We start from the raw sequence: 21,659 nt of genomic DNA, 5'->3' as shown, positions 1-21,659 counted from the left end.
TTCTTTCTTTTTTTGAGACAGAGTCTTGCTTTGTCACCCAGGCTGGAGTGCAGTGGTACTATCTCGGCTCACTGCAACCTCCACCTCCTGTGTTGAAGAAATTCTCCTGCCTCAGCCTCCTGAGTAGCTGGGATTACAGGCATACGCCATCACACCTGGCTAATTTTTGTATTTTTAGTAAAGATGGGGTTTCACCATGTTGGTCAGGCTGGTCTTGAACTCCTGACCTTGTGATTCGCCTGTCTTGGCCTCCCAAAGTGCTGGGAGGTGTGAGCCACCGTGGCTGGCCAGTGGTCCACATTTACTACTCAAATGTTCTCACAGAAGGTTCACAGAGGCACTCAGAAAACACATACCTTTACAGAGCAAGGGCCTGTGCCACAGAAATGTCCAGATCTGGTGGATCTGGCAGTAAATGGGAGGATGGTGCAGGCTCAGAGGAAGCCTGTCGAATGCTGGTGCCAGGGTCACGTGCTGCTGGCGAGCTCCCTTAGTGGGACCTAGGCTCTCAAAGGACCTCAGTGGGAACTAAGCCACCAATGGAACAGTCCCAGAACTTGAGTGAGTTTAAGGCAGGTTGTTCTGCAGCCAGTATATGCAACTCAGAAACATTTTAATCATGATCTTGGTTTTTTAAAGTCCAAAATCCTTGGGTGAGTGAATTGCTCATCTGCCGGGCAGGGATGGGGAAGGAAACAAAGGGGACTAGGGCCCCAGCTTAGAAAGTTGGCATAGAAGTAGGAGAAACAGTTGTGGCTGCTGAGCAAACCCTTATAGTCCCCAGGGAGCGATGACGTGAGAAGCGTGCCCATTGGGGACAGTACTGGACAAAGTGGTGCTGGTGAATTCCGCTTGAGAGGCACCAGGGAGAGTTTCCCTCCGGGCAATCACAGGCTTCTGCTCTCTTTTTCCAACTTCCCTTTTGGAGGACTGAGGTCTGGAAGCACAGCGGGGTTGTGGGGCTTCTGATCCTTGAGGGGTCAGGGAGACTGCAGGGGAAATGGGATTCTGGGCTGTGGGATTCTCTCCACGGAAAGGCCTGCAGTTTAAAGCCACGTCCACTAGGTGGTGCAAAAGCCTCTTTCTGTGTTAGTGTGGGACCGGGCGGTGGCCGAGTGCGTAATCTATGGACAGCGAGCCTGCCTTCTCTCATGGGGAGGTGTGTACTCTCCAACTCAGGCACGCTCTGTAAGTAGATACCCAGGCCCTGCTTGAACACCTCCAGTGACGGGGAGCTCACACCTCCAGGGGACAAAGTAAGTAGCAGGGGTGGGGGTGGAATTGAGGGGCACCAAAAAGCCAACCGTCCCGTGATGGTGTCAGCCTCCTCTCCTAACCCACAGGCCACTGGTGTCTACAATTCCTATCTTCCCAGTCTCTTCACTGGGAATAACGTCTTATCTCCTCTTCTTATGATCACTTTATCTTTGAGTAGTTTGCCAGCAGAGGCCTAGATGAGACCTCTCACAGTTCTGGGACATCTGCTAGGGAGGTGTCAGAGCCTCTCTACCCTTGTAGCAGTAACAGCCGCGGGAAGCAGATTTCCCAAACACCGAATAAAGGAGGAAAGAGTTTATAATTTGGCCGGGAGCCTGGGCATAATTTGTCCAAAGCCCAGCTCATTTAACAAAGGAAGGTTCTGCCTTTATATAGGTTTATACTTTAGAAATTACACATGAAAGGGTTCCGGTTTACAGTTTTAGGACTCACATGCGAAAAGGCTTTTTTTTTTTGAGATGGAGTTTCGCTCTTTTTACCCAGGCCTGAGTGCAATGGCGCGATCTCGGCTCACTGCAACCTCCGCCTCCTGGGTTCAGGCAATTCTCCTGCCTCAGCCTCCTGAGTAGCTGGGACTACAGGCACACACCACCATGCCCAGCTAATTTTTTGTATCTTTAGTAGAGACGGGGTTTCAACATGTTGACCAGGATGGTCTCGATCTCTTGACCTCGTGATCCACCCGCCTTGGCCTCCCAAAGTGCTGGGATTACAGGCGTGAGCCACCGCGTCCCGCCCTGTGAAAAGGCTTTTGGTTTGATTTTGTTTTAAGTAAAAATAGTGTCTTTTAGAGAGTTTCCCCAAGACCAAGCATGTTATTTTCAGGAAGGGGATTCAGGAGGCGCCAGCTGGCCTGCGCTCTCTTCTATTGTGCTGCACAGTGGATGACAGAGAGGGAGGGAATCCCAGATGCCTGCGTCTCCGTCCTCACCCTCACCCTGCCCATGTAGACCTGATTAGGAATCAGAAGGATGGAGGTTTCCTTAATTTCCTCCTGCTTTAGTCACAGCAACCTTCCGTGCCTCAGTCTCCACTTCTGTAAAATGAATGGCCACATCCTTTGCCCTGCTTAGCAGGTGGAGCTGTTGAGAAATTTCAAATGAAATAACGCATTCCTTTATTTAGCATTCATCGAGCACCTACTGTAGGTTAAGCACTGTCTAGAAACAGGAATCTAGTGGTGACCAGGACAGATAAGTAAACAAATAAATACAGAACTTAATGGCAGGTGGTGATAGGCACTATGAAGAAAAATAAAATAGAATCAAGTGAGGGGGGTGCCAAATTTCAATTGAACTGTCAGATATGTAAAAAACATGTATAAGTAGGAACAAGCCATCTTTACCTATGCCACTTTCTCCCCTGCAGTCTGTCCATCTTCCTTCCTTCCTTCCTTGCTTCTTTCCTTCCTTCATTGCTTCTTTCCTCCCTCCCTCCCTCCCTCCCTCCCTCCCTCCCTTCCTTCCTTCCTTCCTTCCTTTTCTTGCTTTCTTTTTCTGAGTTTCACTCTTGTTGCCCAGGCTAGAGTGCAGTGGTATAATCTCAACTCACTACAACCTCTGCCTTCCAGGTTCAAGCGATTCTCCTGCCTCACCCTCCCAAGTAGCTGGGATTATAGGCATGTGCCACCACGCCTGGCTAATTTTTTTGTATTTTTAGTAGAGATGGAGTTTCACCATGTTGGTCAGGCTGTCTGGAACTTCCAACCTCAGGTGATCCACCCTCCTTGGCCTCCCAAAATGCTAGGATTACAGGTTGAGCCACCATGCCCAGCTGTCCATCCCCTTTCTATTTAACCTTCAGGTCACACCATGAAAGATGGACACTGTTGTTAGTTTGTTATGTGCAATTCAACGCAATCTTAATGGCTATGACTAAGGAAGGCAGGATGGGAGAAGACCACCTTGGCCTAGAGCTGCCCCTCTCCCATCCTCTTCCTTTGAGGGAGGCACCAGCTGAGACCACTGAGATCATAAACTCTCCTGAATAGACCTCAAGTCTCCAGATCAGGCCTATCTAAACCTCCCAACTCAAGGAAGCATGGTGTATTGTTCAAAGCACTCTGGCTGGAAAGCCCCAGAGGTCTAAATATGACTTTTAAATTCCAGCAATTCTGAGCAGAAAGAGAGTTCCCCTTAGTCACATGATCATATGCTCCAGCCAGTGACAAACCAAGGTTCTCAACCTGTGGAGTGGGGTGGGGAGTACATATCAGATTCTCAGGGGATGGCTGATTGTGGGTGGCTGAACGTGGCGTGCAAATCTATACAGAGGGTCTGAAGTACCTGACAAAGGCACTTTCTTCTGCACCACACCCATGAGATCAGTGAGCTGACCCAGTTTTCAGATTTGGGGGATAGGGAAACTGAAGATGAGGGGGACCTTGAGGGTCTGGAATTCTGGCTTTCAACCAGGGACCCTTCCAACCCTAGGAACAGACCATGCCAACTCTAGCCCTCTGCAAACTAAAGCGATTTACAATAAAGAACATGATTTTTTCCTGAAGGACCAGTGAATAATTTACCAAGCTGGATCTTGATCAGCCACAAAAACAGAAAAGGGTCTTTGACAAAGCAGAGACCTGAACTAGAGCCAGCAGCAGGAAGCCCCCAGTGAAGTCACAGAAACAAAAGCTTGGCGGCTCAACCACATCTTTATTTTGAGCAAGATGAACTGCCTTTCTGAGAATACAAATTCATTCACCAGACTTTCGAGTGAGGAAGGCATGCCCAGACCAAAGTCCAGCTTCTCTTCGAAGGAGGCCAGCCTTAATTAATCTCAGCTCCTGTGTCACTTAGAGTCATGCTGGCCCTGACATCTAAATGGAAATCTCCGTGGCTTCATGTGATAAACATTCATTTCTTGTCACATAAAGTTTGGTTGGTGGGTGGGGAGGGATCCTTTCCATGAAGTCATCTGTGGTCCCAGGCTGAAGGAGGCTCTGCTGTGTCCTTCATGTGGCTTCTATGTGGGGGGTTGACACCCAGCCAGCAGGCAGGGAAGAGAAAGCATGACGGATTGGGGAGGTGTTTTTTGTTTTGTTTTGAGACAGAGTTTCATTCTGTTGCCCAGGCTGGAGTGCAGTGGTGCAATCTCAGCTCACTGCAACCTCCGTCTCCCAGGTTCAAGCGATTCTCCTGCCTCAGCCTCCCAAGTTGCAGGGATTACAGGCCACTTTAGTGGTAAGAATTTACCATTAGTGGTAAGGATTAACTTACCACTAAACCTGGCTAATTTTTAATATTTTTAGTAGAGACGGGATTTTGCCATGTTGGCTAAGCTGGTCTCGAACTCTTGACCTCAGGTGATCCACCTGCCTTGGCCTCCCAAAGTGCTGGGATTACAGGTGTGAGCCACTGCACCCAGCCGGGGAGGTGTTCTTACGGGAGGCACCCATCATTTCTACCCATATGCATTGTCAGAACTCAGGCTTGTGATAGTCCATCTATGTTCCTTGCTCGTTGGGAGTGACTTTCCCCTTATTTATACCATTCTCCACCCTTCTTCGTCCTGCTCCGTGGCCGGGAGACTGTCCTGTATGGATTGAAGCAATGGGCTTCCTGTCCTCTGGCTTCTGGATGGTTTTACTCAAGGAACTCTCTGGTAGGAGATTCCAAGGTAGTTTATTTCTCTAGTCCCTCCCTGCTGGCTCCATAGGTTGGCCATGTTCTCCTACTTAGGGCCACGGTTCCTCTGCACTGCCCTCTCCACGCAGTCCTTCCTTTCAAGCTGTGTCACTGCTCCTTCTCTTTTAGGCTTTCAGTTGAAATCTGTTCAACTGACATTCAGAAGCCCCCTCAGGGGCAAATGGTATCTTGATTTTCCTGAGATACCTGGCTCCCTACATGTAGATTCGAACCCAGGTTTCTCCTTCTGAATCAAAAAAGAGAGATAATTTGTAATGCACTGTCTGCCGTATATCTTCTCCCAACTTCCCATCAAAACTCCATGCTGGCTTCCAGTCCTTTACAGCTGCTTCTCTGTGTTATGGCGTAGTGCTTCGATACTAAGCTGGGATGATATTTTCACAAGTGGTGGTGGGGTCCCTCAGATTTCCCTCTGTTGTGTGTCTATACTTGAAACACACATCTTCACAGGACAATGCCTTAATCCTTAAGAGAGACTGGCAGTGAACTAATGCAGGTATCAGCCCAGCATCCCATCTGCCATCTACCTGGTAATAACTGGACTTTGTCTCTGGGAGCAACTCTTCCTACTGCATCACCATGTCCTGCTCCTGGCAGTGGGGGAGGGCCCTGTAGCCCAGGCTGGGCCATTAGGAGAAGCCCATTTCCATAGCCACAGCAACTGGTCCAGATGGTGAGTGATCCAGGACAGGCCAATCAGGGTCCTTCCTTGGGATTTCTCTTTCTGTATCTGGCTGGGATGTTACCCCAAGCTAGTGGTAGCTGTGTCTTCTGCCATGAGGGGACACCAGAGAGGCAGGAAGGTGAATTGAAGTCCCCGAGGGTCTGGTCTGTACTTCTAATCTTGGGGCTCTTGAAGCTGTCCTGATCCCTGCAGATCTTTCTTCAATTCTTTTAAAAAATTGATATATAATAGTTGTATATATGTTGGGGATACATGTATTTGTTTTTTTGCTTTGTTTTGTTTTGAGACATGTCTCACTCTTTCACCCAGGCTGGAGTGCAGTGGTGCCATCATTGCTTATTGCAACCTCTGCCTCCTGCATTCAAGCCATTCTCCAGCCTCAGCCTCCCAAGTAGCTGGAAGCACAGGTGTGCACCACTACGCCTGGTTAATTTTTGTAATGAGATGGGGTTTCACTATGTTGCCTAGGCTGGTCTTAAACTCTTGAGCTCAAAGCAATCCACCTGCCTTGGCTTCCCAAAGTGCAGGGATTACAGGCTTGAGCCACTGTGCCCAGCCACATGTGATATTTTGATAGCTATAATTGCTTCAATTCTTTGACAATCCCAATAGCTTTCTAATAAATCCCCTTTTCACTTACGTTGGTTTGAGTTGTGGTTTCTGTCTTGCACAATTATGAAAGGTCTATTTCTTGAGGAGGTACAATTTTTAGTCAAGGGATTGTTTGACACCCTTTAAGTTCACTGCCAGGCCTGCCACTTGTCTCTGTCTTAGGAGGTGAGTTCCTGTAATGAGAGGGTTTTAAGATGTCCTTTGTTCTGGGATGAATCAGAGGGAATCACTGCATTGGGGCTCAGGATATTAAACTGAGTGGTGTCACATATTTCCAGTATCAATCAACAATCCCATGTATACTGTCTCCTCCTGCAGGGATTACAGGCCTGACATTTGGATATGATTCTAGTTTTCTCTCAAACCCATACTTTGAGAGTCTACGGACTGGGTGCGGTGGCTCACACTTGTAATCCCAGCACTTTGGGAGGCCGAGGTGGGCGGATCACTTGAGGCTAGGAGTTCGAGACCAGCCTGGCCAACATGGTGAAACCCTGTCTCTACCAAAAAATACAAAAGTTAGCCAGGTGCGATGATGCAAGCCTGTAATCCCAGACACTTGGGAGGCTGAGGTAGGAGAATCACTTGAACCCAAGAGGTGGAGGTAGCAGTAAGCCAAGATCACATTACTGCACTCCAGCCTGGGTGACAAAGTGAGACTCTGTCTCAAAAAACAAACAAACAAACAAACAAAAAACAGTCTATGAACATTGGTGTAATATACCGCACTAATAAAATAAAAGACAAAACCCACCTGATCATCTCAATAGATAACAGAAAAAGCATTTGACAAAATCCACGTGTCTTATGATAAAAATATTCAACAAACCAAGACTAGAGGAGAACTTCCTCAACCTGATCAAGATCATCTATGAAAACCCCACACTACCATCCTACTTAATGGTGAACGACTGGATGCTTTTCTCATAACATTGCAAGGTTCTAGCCAGAGCAAGGAGGCAAGAACAAGAAATAAAAAGCATCTAGATTGGAAAGGGAGAAGTAAAACTATCTCTGTTCATAGATAATATGATACTGTGTATAAAAATCCCAAGGAAGGCCGGGCGTGGTGGCTCACGCCTGTAATCCCAGCACTTTGGGAGGCCGAGGCGGACGGATCATGAGGTCAAGAGATCCAGACCATCCTGGCCAACATGGTGAAACCCCATCTCTACTAAAAGAAAAAATACAAAAATTAGCTGGGTGTGGTGGTTCGTGCCTGTAGTTGGGCGGCTGAGGCAGAAGAATTATTTGAACCTGGGAGGTGAAGGTTGCAGTGAGCCGAGATTGCACCACTGCACTTAAGCCGAGATTGCACCACTGCACTTAAGCCTGGTGCCTGGTGACGGAATGAGACTCTGTCTCAAAAAAAAAAAAAATCCTAAGGAATAAAAGAAAAGAAACTATGAGAACTAATATTAATGAGTTGAGTAAGTTTGCAGAATACAAGACTAACCTACAAAAGCCAATTTTATTTCTACCTATGACAATGAACAACCTGAAAATGAAATGTAAAATAATTCTGTTTCCAATACCATCAAAAGAATAAAACACAAGTAAACTTAAAGCATAAAACATATATTCTGAAAACTACAAAGCATTGTTGAAAGAAATTAAAGCAAATCTCAATAAATAGACAGATATAACCTGCTGTTGGGTTGTTAAGATGGCAATATTCCCTAAATTAGTCTACATATTCAATGCAATCCCTATCCAAATTCCAGCTGCCTTTTTTTTTTTTTTTTTTTTTTTGCAGAAATGGACAAGCTGCTCTTCATATTCATATGGAATTGCCACTGACCCTAAATAGCCAAAACAGTCTTGTAAAGAAAAACAAAGTTGGAGGGCCCACATTTCCCAATTCTGAAACTTGCTATGAAGCTACAGTACTCAAAACAGATTGGTACTGGCATAAGGATCTAGATTAAGAACAATTTTTTCAACAAATGGTGTTGGGACAATGGGCGTCCACATGCAAAAGAATAAAGTTGTCCCCTTACCTTACACCATATCCAAAAATTAACTCAAAATATGTGAAAGACATAAACATAAGAGCTAAAACTATAAAACTCATAGAAGAAAACATAGAAGTAAATCTTTATGCCCTTGGATTAGGCCATCACTTCTTAAATGTAACACCAAAAGCATAAGTAATAAAATTTAAAAATAGATAAACTGAACTTCATCAAAATTAAAAGCCTTTGTGCTTCATAGGACACCATCAAGAAAGTAAAGAAACAATCCACAGGATGGGAGACGATACCTCCAGATTATATATCTGATAAGAGAATTGTGTCCAGTATTGATAAAGAATTTCTACAACTCAATAATAAAAAGATAAGCCCAAATTCGGCAAAGAACATGAATAGAGATTTCTCTCAAGAAGATATACATGAAGGACATGAAGAAATGCTAACATCATTGTGTTAGTCCACTTCCACACTGCCGATGAGACTGGGTAATTTATAAAGAAAAGAGGTTTGATTGACTCACAGTTCCACATGGCTGGGGAGGCCTCACAATCATGGAAGAAGACAAGGAGGAGCAAGTCACATCCTACATGGCGGCTGGAGAAAGAGAGCTTGTTCAGGGAAAATGCTCTTTATAAAATCATGGGGTCTTGTGAGACTTATTCATAATCATGAGAACAGCATGGGAAAGACCTGCCCACATGATTCAATTACCTCCCACTGGGTCCCTCCCACAACTTGTGGGAATTGTGGAAGCTACAATTCAAGACAAGAATTGGCTGAGGGGGGTGGTGGGGGCGGGGGGACGTAGCTAAACCACAACAATCATTAATCATTAGGGAAATACAGAACAAACTACCATGAGATACTACTTCTTGCCCGCTAGGATTGTTAGGGAAATAGAAGCATAGGAGAGCCACGGTGACACGATTTTAAAATCAACTCCATCTTAAAACTGGCAAGGCATATTCCTTACCAGTTTTGATTCGTGGTCCTAAATGTTTACAGTTGAGGAAACACCTTAAAAATACCTGCAACAACACACTCCTACAATGACAAAAAGCCCAGATGTCCCACTATCCATAACAAGATATGCTTTTAAGATGACTATGGTCATGCTTTGATGTACTTATGCACTAAAATGCCAAAGATAACATTCTTTAAATCAACAAAGTACTAAATTTTACCATGCTATCAGCCCACACACACACATGCCCAATTTATCTTAGCTTTTACATAGATGAGACTCCTATCTGAGAAGAGTTTAAGATAGAGATGGCATGTTCCTCCTCTTGCTTTCTGAGGATGCCCTACTCTGCAACTGAGTAGCTTTCAATAAACTATCCTCTCTCTGCACTTTGTAACTTGCCTTGAATTCCTTCCTGTGTGAGATCCAACAACCCTCTCTTGGGATCTGGATTGGACTTTTTCTGGCAATAGCAGGGCTGTAATTTTTAAAGAAAGATGGACATTAACAAGTGTTGGAGAGGATGTGGAGAAATTAGAACCCCCAGACATTAGAATGTAGAATGGTGCAGCTGCTGTGGAAAACAGTTTAACAATTTCTTAAAAAGCTAAAATAGAATTGCCATATGACTCAGCAATCCTGCTTCTGAGTATATGCCCAAGAGAATTAAAAGCATATGTCCACCGAAAAACTTGTAGAAAAATGTTCATGGTAGCATTATTTGTAGTAGCCAAAGCAAAAAACAACCCAAATGCCCATCAACTGCTGAATGGATAAACAAAATGTGATCTATCCACAAAATGGAACATTATGCAGTCGTGAAAAAAGAATTCATTTCTAATACATGCTGTGACATGGTTGAACCTTGAAGAAATGGTGTTGAGTGTAAGGAGCCAGCCACAACATATGATTGTATGATTCCATTTATATGAAATGTCCAAAGAGGCAAATCCACTCAGCCAGTTGGGAGATTAACGATTGACTGGGGTTGGGGGTGAGAGGGTCTGGGAAGGGACTGCTAATGCGTTTGGGATTTCTTTCCAGGGGGATGAAAGTGGTCTGGAAGTAGGCAGTGGTGGTAATTAATGCACAACTTTGTGAATATACTCAAATCCACAGAACTATACACTTGTAAAGAGTGAATTTTAGCCAGGCACAGTAGCTCACGCCTGTAATCCCAGCAACTTTGGGAGGCTGAGGCAGGTGGATTGCTGGAGGCCAGGAGTTTGAGACCAGCCTGACCAACATGGCAAAACCCCCTGTCTCTACTAAAATCACAAAAACTAGCTGGGTGTGGTGGCGTGCACCTGTAATCCTGGCTACATCAGGAGGCTGAGGCACAGAATTGCTTGAACACAGGAGGCGGAGGTTGCAGTGAGCCAAGATCGTGCCACTGCGCTCCAGCCTGGGTGACAGAATGAAAAAAGAATAGTGAACTTTATGGCATGTGAATGAGATCTCAATAAAGCTATTATTAAAAAAAAAAATTATGAGTAAACAGAGTCTCTGCACAGAGTGGCAGCTTCCCCAAAGAGGGCAGCAAATCAGGGGCACTTTCCTAGGCCTGGCAGAGTGGGATGTAGCGTGAGGATTAAGAATCCAGGCTTTGAAATTGGCAGTTGTGGTTTGAATCCTGCTTCCACGTCTCATGAGCTGTGGGATGGTGGAAAATTGACTCAATCTCTCTGGACCTCTCAATTGTAAAATGAGAAGAACTCCTACTTTGTGAGGTTCCTGTGACGGTTAACTTCTTGGTAGCTTAGAATATTCAGTAAATGATAGTTAGTTTTATCATTTTTTTTTTCTCTAGAAAAAAGAAGGAAAGAGTTCTCTGGAAGGCGACTTTGACCTTGGACTGAAGGTGGAAGGAACAGGCCCAGTTTAAACAAGTGAAAATAGATTTTAGGTTCTAGCTTGGGCTAGAGGGATACGGAAGACCCTCTCCAGGCGTGGTGGGTGGTTAGTTAGGGTTCGGGGGGTGACTGAAGGCAGAAAAACTACAGACACTCAGCCTCCTATGAGGCTGCCAGGTCTGTGGGTTGGAAATGGATACTCTGTTATTCAAGTTTTCTGCCAGGAGAAAAATGAGATAAGTTATTACCATCATGTTTTGTTGCCACAACCTTTCCTCTCACTCTCGGGAAGGAGCTGGGAGCTCCTCTGCAGTCTCACATCTTATATTAAGTATGAGCCCAAATCAGCTCAGGCTGTCCTCGGCTGAGCTGGTGAATCTGCATTCCAGTGACCACCAGCAGCTGGCCTGCTAGGGCCGGCATCTCAGTGGGGCTGGCTGTATTCTTCTCATCAATATTTGATTCTTGCAGAATAACAGATGATGTTTATCTCATTCCTTGTGCTTTTGCGTAGTTTTCACATGGTCTGAGGGGACAAGGTATCTAATTAAAGTGCCATTAGGAGAAACCGTAATAAGTATGGCTCATGCCCGTGTTGCCCTTTGTCTAGACTTTTCTTTCTCCTATCTTGCATGGCCTTGGTCAAGATAAAGCACATTTGTGAGCTGTATCAGTCACGGTTCAGCTGGAGGAAACCACAGTGCTAATTTTAGTGGGAAAGGTATCAGGGGTGTACAAAGTCACCGGGAGGGCTGGAGGAGTGGGTTCCAGGTGGGGCTCCAGGGACGAGCTGGAACCTCAGCACTGCAGCAGTGATGCAGAGGGCGAGCCGCACTGCCCATGGAGGAGTGTCAGCACGCCAGCCTTGCTGGAATGCACAGCTTCTCCTTGACCTTGCTTGTTCAGCCGCGAAAATGCCCTCACTTCACTTCTTCCTCCCAACCTGGGCCAGGGCATCGAAATGTCAGATCCTAATTCATATCTGAAACTCCAGCTGCTAAGGGGTCAGGTGAGTTTACTTTTCAGCTTTCCTGACTCTGAGGGAGAGAAAGGGCCCTTGATGGTGTGAACCAGGCCAACCCACTAGGACCTTACATCAAGATTTTAACATGTAATTTGGTTCAGTACTTACTGGAGATAACGAACAATCCTTTAATTAAATTAAATTAACTAATTAATTATTTTTTTGAGATGGCATTTTGCTCTTGTTGCCCAGGCTGGAATGCAATACAGGATCTCGGCTCACTGCAACCTCCACCTCCTGGGTTCAAGCGATTCTCCTGCCTCAGCCTCCCGAGTAGCTGGGATTACAGGCATGCACCATCACACCTGCCTAATTTTTTCTATTTTAGTAGAGATGGGGTTTCTCCATGTTGGTCAGGCTGGTCTCGAATTCCTGACATCAGGTGATCTGCCTGCCTCAGCCTCCCGAAGTGCTGGGATTACAGGTATGAGCCACCATACCCAGCCAGGGCCTACTTAGCCAGGGTTCTAAGTGTGTTTCCCTTGTGACCCAGACCTTCTGTGTCTGAGAATACACCTTTCACAAAACTTCTCACATACATGCAGCATATATTTATAGAGATGTCCTCTGAAGCATGGTTATCGTTACAAAATGTGGGGGAAGTCCAACTGTCTAGCAACGGGGTTTGATAAGTAAATACAGTGGAATACCCTGCAGCTTATGTAAAGAGAAAATCTGCAAGAACCGATGGGGAAGGATGCGTGATGCCTCTGCAGGTGCAAGGCTGGGGTCCCTGGGCCAGCTGCCAAGTGTTGATGCTACCCTGTCTGTGAACATTTGGAGCTGGTAAAATGAATGATGATTCAGAGAACATGGCACGGAAAGGCATAATTGCTTCTGTTATATAAGATAATTTCTATAAATTATTTCCAGGAATTAGACTAAAAGTATGATCTGCATCTCTAGTCTGTATATCTTCCACATGTCAAGAGAATTTTAGTTACCTCTCAACTGCCCCAAGTGAGAAAAAGGAAAATGGACTTGGATGTGTTGTCAATTGTCTTGGGATTACAAGAGGGAAGAGCATTGCCTTGGGGAGAGAGGCAGTGAGTGACCTTGCTAGGGACAAGCTGATTTGGGTTCACCTGCTCGTCCCCTTACCCCATCCCTGCCTGCCTAAGTTGGAGAGGGAGGAGGGGCTACAAGTTCCACTTCAACTTTGCAAAGTTTCAAAGAGAGAAGTCATGAGCAGAAGGCTGAGAAGTTCATGTGGGTGAAATGGCAATGATTGCTAATGTCCCTTGTGTGGAAACCACCCCTCCTGCGTAGTGATGGTCTCTTGGAATTCTGAACCCTTTCCCTCATTAGGTTTTAAAAAAGAAATTATTTGGGGCTTGCAAGAGAGAATAGACTCTTCCCTGCTTTGTGGCCAAAAACTTCCTTAAGATAATGTTTTTTGGGGAACTGCCACCACCACTGGAACAAAACACCACCACCACCACCGCCAGCAACAAAGAGGCCAGACATAGCAGCTCACACCTGTGATCCCAGCACTTTGAGAGGCTGAGGTGAGCCGAGTGGCTCACTTGAGCTCAGGAGTTCAAAACCAGCCTGAGTAACATGATAAAACCTGTCTTTACCTAAAATCTAAAAAGGTAGCTTGGTGTGGTGGTGTGCCTGTAGTCCCAGCTACTTGAGTAGCTGAGGTGAGGGGAAGTTGAGGCTGCATGAGGTGACATCATGCCACTGCACCCCAGCCTGGGCAACAGAGTGAGACCCTCTCTCAAAAAGAGAAGAGGAATAATAATAATGTGATGCTATGGGCGTAGAAAAAATATTCTGGAAGAGCTTTTGCAAAACAGCGGCTGTTCCTAGGCAGGAAAGTGGCAACCGACAACAAAAACAAAACCCTCAGTGACCGTCGGGAAGTATGGAGTCTCAGGTGTTGTAAGTCACACACAGGCGTGTATTCAGTGTTGCAGTACAGCGGCCTGGCCCCCAGCAAGCTATTCCCACAGGCTCCCTGCTCTTGTTTTGATAAGATCAAAGGCTGTCTTGGACCGCTCATTTTCTGGTTAATGGGGTGTTCTTATCAACTGAGAGAACAGTTACCTGCTAATGCAAGTGCCCACCCCTTCCCGGAAATACGGCTCCTTCCAGCTTGGGCCTGGCGCCTGAGATCCCGCCGCCGTCTGATTACATGTTCTGGGAATTGCAGTTTGTTGGGCTCAGAGGGCCTGGCCCTCAGGTTTCACCTTGTGGGCAACCTCTGTGAGTGGAAACCTGGTCTCACCCTGGACTTGAAGGTCAGCGCTAGGAACAGAAGTCATCAAGAACTGGAAAAAGGATGAGGAAGTGCTTTAGTGATCAGCCTCGGCATTGGTTTTACATTTTTCACTGCAATATTAATTATTTTACATCACTTTATTTGCTTATTTTTCAGGCCACAAAGGGAACACTTTGAGAACGACAGGATGGAAGATCTTCAGGCTCTGCCATCTGCCTGGCACCCACCCCTTCTGCAGGACAGTCAGGACGATCAAAGCCAGTGCTCCTGAGGGCCCCTTCCCTCCAGCAGGAAAGTGGACACTGGTTGATAGGCAGCTGAACCATGGGCCTGAGTGAACTGGGTGGGGGCTTTAGGACCTGGAGACCCAGTTGGCTGAGTGACTGGGGGTGAGAGAGAGTGTGTTATTTTCCTGGGGTGCTGTTACAAATTACCACAAACTTGGGGACTTAAAACAATGGATATTTTCTGGGTGCGGTGGCTCACGCCTGTAATCCCAATACTTTGGGAGGCCAAGGCGGGTGGATCACAAGGTCAAGAGATTGAGACCATCCTAGCCAACATGGTGAAACCCCGTCTCTACTAAAAATACAAAAATTAGCTGGGCATGGTGGTGCGCGTCTGTAATCCCAGCTAATCAGGAGGCTGAGGCAGGAGAATCGCTTGAACCCGGAAGGCGGAGGTTGCAGTGAGCTGAGATCACACCACTGCACTCCAGCCTGGTGACAGAGTGGGACTCTGTTTCAAAAACAAAAACAAACAAAAACAAACAAAAACCCCCTCAAAAAACAATGGACATTAATCATCTCACAGGAGGTCCACAATCAGGCAGAGATTGGTTCCCTCTGGACACTCTGAGGAGTCCCTTTGCTCCATCTGTCCTAGCCTCTGGGGGTGGCAGGCCAACCTCAGCATGCCTTGGACTGTGGCTGTGTCACTCCCATCTCTGCCTCCATCTTCCTGTGGCCGTCTTCTCCCTCTGTGTCTCTGTGACCCTCAGGTCTCCTCCTGCCTTCTATCAGGACCCCTCTCACTGGATTTATGCCCCTTCCAAATCCTGAGTGAGTTCATCTTGAAGTCCTGAATTAGGTCTATGAAGACCCTTTTTTCCAATCAGGTCACATTCACAGGTTCGGAGCGTTAGGACTTGGACATAGCCTTTTTGGGGGCCGTTCTTCAGGCCGTGACCAAGAGGGATACAACACAACAGAGATCAGCTGCTGCTCTCCCTCCCTCAGGCTACGGTGAATCATCAGCCCTGGCCTGCTGCAGAGTGATGGTGGCAAACCTCACCTTGCCTATTTGCATAACCTCAAATCTGTAAAAGAGGTCCCAGCTCCTGAGGCCTCAATTACATCCTTTTGATGCAGGGCAGGCGAGACTAATATTGGGGCTCAGCCCAGGAAGGTTCTTGGCTCTGCCCAAAAAATAATCGAAGGTCAAGCTGGTGGTGTTAAAACAGCAACTTTTACTGAAGCGAAGTGTTCAGCAGTGGCAAAGGTCCTGCTCCCCGCAGAGCAGGGCCCCCATAGGCAGTGTGCCCGGAGCAGCAGCTCAGAGGCAGAGCTGCACTGGATTTTATACCCACTTGCATTATATGCAAATTAAGGGGCAGATTACGTAGCATTTTCTGGAAAAAGGGTCGTAACTTCCAGGTCACCTGGTAGTTGTCATGGAAAGGGGCGGTCACTTCTGGGTGTTGCCATGGCAATGGTGAACTGACAAGGCGCACTGGTGGGTGTGTCTTATGGAAAGCTGCTTCCACCTGTCCTGGTTTTACCTAGTCCTCAATTTGGCCTGATGTCTGAGCCCCGCCTTGGCAGGTGAATCCTGCCTCCTAGGGCTCAACTTACTCTCAGCCAGTTCAGACCTGGCTGGAGGGTGGATGTAATGGGGCCATTTGCAGAAGGAACTGTGGGGCTCAATGGAAAGAGAAGTAGATGGACGTTTGGGGCAGATGGTTAGCTTCTTCTGGAATCCTCTCTCCTCTTCTCTGCTCCTAGTCATTCCCAAGCCTGTGCTGGTGGGGAAATTCCTCCACATTCCCCAAGTGTCAGGGCTTGAACTGGATTTGCTCAGTGTCCAGAGAGCTGGAGCCACAGCTTCACTGTGACAGAGAAGGCCTGGCTGACTGTGCAGCTGGAGTTTCTCTGAAACAGAGAGGACTCAGTGTGTGTCCCAGCATGGATGGGAAGAAATCTTTCCATGGGGCAGAGTGACCTGGAAACTGTCACTGTGGGAGGTACTCCTGCAATCAAACCCCCTTTGGCAAAAAGGGTCTGTTTCTGTAATTTACCTGGTGGAGGACCAAAGCCAGAGAAACACTGGTAACTAATTTTCTTTCTTTTTTTTTTGAGACCGAGTCTCGCTCTGTCACCCAGGCTGGAGTGCAGTGGAGTGATCTCGGTTGACTTAAACCTCCACCTTCAGTGATTCTCCTGCCTCAGCCTCCCGAGTAGCTGGGATTACAGGTGCCCGACACCATGCCTAGCTATTAATTTTGTTTGCATTTCTAGTAGAGATGGGGTTTCACCATGTTTCCCAGACTGGTCTTGAACTCCTGACCTCAGTTCATCTGCCTGTCTTGGCCTCCCAAAGTGCTGGGATTACAGGCACCCACCACCATGCCCAGCTATTTTTTTTTTTTTTTTTTTTAGTAGAGACAGGGTTTCACCTTGTTGCCCAGGCTGGTCTCAAACTCCTGACCTCAGGAGATCTGCCTGCCTTGGCCTCCCAAAGTGCTGGGATTACAGGCATGAGCTACTGCACCCGGCTATGTAAGAATTTTTTTGGAACATACATGTAGGAATGGAATTGTTGGATCCTGGAAATACATACACCAGTTTTGACTAACAGTGCCTAATTGTTTTCCAGAATGGCTGCACCAGTCCCTACACCCCCCACCTGCTGTAGCAGGGCATGGAAGTTCCTATACCCTTGTCAATGTTCTGGCCAACACAGGAAATCCGTTTTAACACAACAACAACAGCAACAGCTGCAACAACAACAACAAAACTAGCATATGGGAAACCCACCCTCACTCCTATTCCCTCAGGACAACCAGTCTCAGTTAATTCGTTTTCAACTTCTCCGATGGCTACTGTATTAGTCAGAGTTCTCTAGAGGGACAGAATTAATGGAACACACACACACACACACACACACACCTGGGAATTTATTAAGTATTAACTCACATGATCACAAGCTTTCACAATAGGCTGTCTGCAGACTGAGGAGCAAGGAGACCCAGTCCAGGTTCCAAAACTGAAGAACTTGGAGTCTGATGTTTGAGGGCAGGAAGCATCCGGCACTGGAGGAAGATATATGCTGGGAGGCTAGGCCCGTCCTCTCTCCATTTCACATTTTTCTGCCTGCTTGTATTCTAGCCGTGCAGGCAGCTGATTAGATGGTGCCCACCCAGATTGAGGGTGTGTCTGCCTTTCCCAGTGTTAATCTCAAATGTTCATCTCCTTTGGCAACACCCTCACAGACACCCAGGATCAGTACTTTGTATCCTTCAACCCAATGACACTTGGTATTAACCATCACACCTACTTTCATTAATATAGATAATGTTTTGAATATTATTTCAGAGAAATCATTCTTATGGAAAAGAAATATCATTCTGTCTAGTTTTAAAAATTTCCAGCAGAATTGCATATAGAAATTGCCAAACATTTTCGTTTGAACCTATTGATATGGTTCCCTGATAGTAAGAGTTTCCTGGTCTTAATCTTTTTTTTAATTTGATTGAGATGGAGTTTCACTTTGCCTCCCAGACTGGAGTGCAGTGGCACAATCTCAGCTCACTGCAGCCTCTGCCTCCTGGGTTCAAGTGATTCTCCTACCTCAGCCTCCTGAGTAGCTGAGACTACAGGCACCTGCCACCAGGCCTGGCTAATTTTTTGTGTTTTTAATAGAGATGGCATTTCACCATGTTGACCAGGCTGGTCTCGAGTTCCTGACCTCAAGTGATCCACCTGCCTCAGTTTCCCAAAGTGCTGGGATTACAGGGGTGAGCCACTGTGCCCAGCTCCAGTTTTAAATTAATCTTAATCTTAGATTTCCTGAGACACAGTCTTCTGGGTTGTGATGGGTAAGTCATTTAATGCACTTTCAAGTTTAACTTACTGCTTGATCTTAAGAAATAACTGTGTTACTTCTTTACGTGATCCTGTTGTATCTTTGAGAATGACCTAGAAAATCCAAAACATGTGACTCTCAGTATTAATCAGGATTAGCAAACTAAGGTCCGTTACCTGTTTTTGTACAGTCTGCAAGCCTTTAAAGATGGTTTTTTACCGCCAGGTATGGTGGCTCACGCCTGTAATCCCAGCACTTTGGGAGGCCAAGGCAGGCAGATCCCAAGGTCAGGAGTTCAAGACCAGCCTAGCCAACATGGTGAAACCCCATTTGTACTAAAAATACAAAACTTAGCTGGCCATGGTGGTGGGTGCCTGTAATCCCAGCTACTCAGGAAGCTGAGGCAAGAGAATCATTTGAACCTGGGAGGCAGAGATTGCAGTGAGCCGAGATCAAGCCATTGCATTCCCGCCTGGACAATAGGGTAAGACTCTGTCTCCAAAAAAAAAAAAAAAATGGTTTTTACATTTTTATAAGGTTGAAAAAGTTTTTAACGAATAATATTTCATGACGTGAAATTCATATGAAATTCAAATTTCAGTGCCCACAAATAGAGTTTTATTGGAACACAGCCATGCTCGTTTAAATATCAGCTATGGCTGCTTTCTCCCTCCGCAGAGTCGAATGGTTGCAACAGAGATCATACAGCCCACAAAGCTGAAAATACTATCTGGCACTTTGCAGAATAGCTTTGCCAACCCTTGGTATGAATGATGCAATCAATAAACGTTTATGGAGAACCTAAACTTTGGTGAAGGACAAGTTGTTCTGGTCTCTATGGACATTTCCTGTCCTGCTAGGGAGACAGTCACAACACAGGGTGACAAGTGCTAGGATAGGGTAGCACAGGGGACCAAGGCTTCAAGCCACACTGAGGAGATCAGGGAGGGCTTCCCAGAGGCAGTAACATCTTAGCTGAGACCTAGTAGTGAGAAGAAGCTGGGCAGATGAAGTGGGGTGAGTGGAGGTTAGAGGTGGTGGGAAGAATGTTCTGGGCAAAAGGAACAGCATAGTCAATGGCCAGAGGGATCAGGGCTTGTTGGAAAAACTGGGAGATGTTTGCATTATTATTTGCATTGAAGCAGGAGCCGCCTGGAGAAACAGACCTCTTGGACACCTTCCCGCTGGGAGCAAGGTGGCACAGCTGCCTAATAGCCAAGCTCAGCTAACAAAGAGAAGCCCTGCCTTTATATAGGCTTACACTCTAGATATTACACATGAAAGGGTCTTCACTTTACAGCTTTAGAAATTACATGTGAAAGGGTCTTGGTCCATGGAGTAGGCGTGGGGTGGGGGGGTTGATATTAAGTAAAAACAATGCCTTCTGGAAAGATTTCCCCATACCATGCCTGCAATCTATAGGAGTGTGATTAAGGTGGCGCTTGGTCAACCAGCCTTTACTTCTATTGAAATGTGGAGTTAAGTGGGGGTGATCTTAGATGGTTGGGTCTCCTTCCTCAGCATCAGCATGGTAGGCTGATTTGTAGTTAGACAAGTTAATTTGCATATGGGAAGATAATCAACTACTTAGGGCTCTTAGTGATACAAGCAAGGAAGGTGGGAGGTCAAATCATTGATCAATTGATCGTTTCATTCATTCATTCAACAAGCATGGAGTAAGCACCTTCTAAGTGCTGAGCAGAAAGTTAAGTTCTGAGGATTCAGAGGAAAACATGTGGATCCCTGTCCTGAAGGCTTAGTGAGGAAAAGCAGATAGATTTTAAAATAATTTCTGCAAGTATGAGGAGTGTCTATTCTGCCAGGTCAGGGAGGGCCCACCATTTCCAGCCCTCTTCCTCACTTGCCACTTAGTCATTTTCCCAGCTCCCTTGCTGCTAGGGCTGGATATATAGCCCAGTTTTGGCCAATGAAACGTAGGGGAGATCTGCTTAGAAGCGTCTGGGAAAACTATCTAGATTAAAGGTGATGCCACAGACGACACCACCACTTTCCCTGTCTTGCCTGCCTTTGAGTGGGATCTGTGGTGGTGGCACAGTGGGATCTGTGACAGCCATCTTGTGATCATGAAGTGATGAGCATTAGGACAAAACTGGTGCTTGTTGGCATCATCAAGCAGATGCCCCAAACCTGAAACTACCTGCCTCAGGGACTCCTGGGTAACCTGAGATTGTTGCATTGCATGTTGTTATTGCTTAAGCCAGCAGTTCTCAGCTGGGGGAGATTTTGCCCTCCAGGGGACAATGGAGGCATTTTTGGTTTTCATTACTGGGTTGGGTACTACAATCATCTAGTGAGTAGAGGGCAGGGATGAGGCTAAACATCCTACAATACACAGGACAGCCCCCCTCTCCTCTAGCAAATAGGCATTTGGTCCAAAATGTCAACAGAGCTGAGGTTGAGACACCCTGGCTTAAACCATGTGCTTCCTTTACTGAGCAGACTAATGTCCACCTTAGGACCCAGGGAAGAGGAATCTGGGAAATTATCCTGGCTGGGCTCACCCATGTAATACTGTTGGGCTTGGAGCAAGCTCTGTGAGAGAGCTGCGAACCCCAGTCCCATGATGAGACCTCACTGTGCACTCCTGTACAGCTAATGCTCACCAGTGCCCTATGCCAAGTGCTCACTGCATCGCCTCGAATTTCCTAGCAGTCCTGCAAGGTTGGTATCATTTATTCCCATTATACTGGTGTGAAAATTGAGGTTAGGAAGAACAGTGGAGCGTGCTTTGGAGACTGGCAGATTTTTACATTTATTTTTAGGAGATAAGATCTCACTATGTTGTCCAGGCTGGATTAGAATTCCTAGGCTTAAGAGATCCTCCCGCCTTAGCCTCCTGGGTAGCTGGGACTAAAGTTGCGTGCCATGAGGCCTGGCTGACCGGCAGGTTTTAATCTGCTATTCACTAGTATCACTTAAGCATTTTACTTTTTTTTTTCTGATGGAATCTCATTCTCGCCCAGGCTGGAGTGTAGTGGTGTGATCTTGGTTCACTGCAACCTCCACCTCCCAGGTTCAAGTGATTCTCCTGCCTCAGCCTCCCAAGTAGCTGGGACTGCAGGTGTGCACCATCACGCCCAGCTAATTTTCGTATTTTTCATAGAGATGGGGTTTCACCATGTTGGCCAGGCTGGTCTTGAACTCCTGACCTCAAGTGATCTCCCTGCCTTGACCTCCCAAAGTGCTTGGATTACAGGTGTGAGCCACTGCACCCGGCCTATTTTATCTTTTTGAGCCTTAATTTCCTGATCTGTGAAATAACAATATATTCTTTATGATTATTGCTGTGGGG

At 46.4% G+C, this 21,659-nt stretch overlaps 1 protein-coding gene across 1 annotated transcript in view; it reads left to right on the top strand.

Annotated features, from left to right (window-relative positions):
- ETV7 (ETS variant transcription factor 7) overlaps nucleotides 1–21,306 on the top strand; it is a 56,156-nt gene extending 34,850 nt beyond the window's left edge. The window contains exon 8 of the mRNA XM_078369065.1: nucleotides 14,420–21,306. Coding sequence (XP_078225191.1) covers nucleotides 14,420–14,534 — 115 coding nt within the window. The 3' untranslated portion in view covers nucleotides 14,535–21,306. The remainder of the gene's footprint in view (nucleotides 1–14,419) is intronic.
- The last annotated feature ends 353 nt before the right edge of the window (nucleotides 21,307–21,659 follow it).

The sequence above is a fragment of the Callithrix jacchus genome, chromosome 4, assembly GCF_049354715.1.
Source record: "Callithrix jacchus isolate 240 chromosome 4, calJac240_pri, whole genome shotgun sequence".
Classification (NCBI taxonomy): Eukaryota; Metazoa; Chordata; class Mammalia; order Primates; family Cebidae; genus Callithrix; species Callithrix jacchus.
Note: the sequence above shows the minus strand (reverse complement) of the source record. Positions and strands in the feature narration are given on the sequence as shown.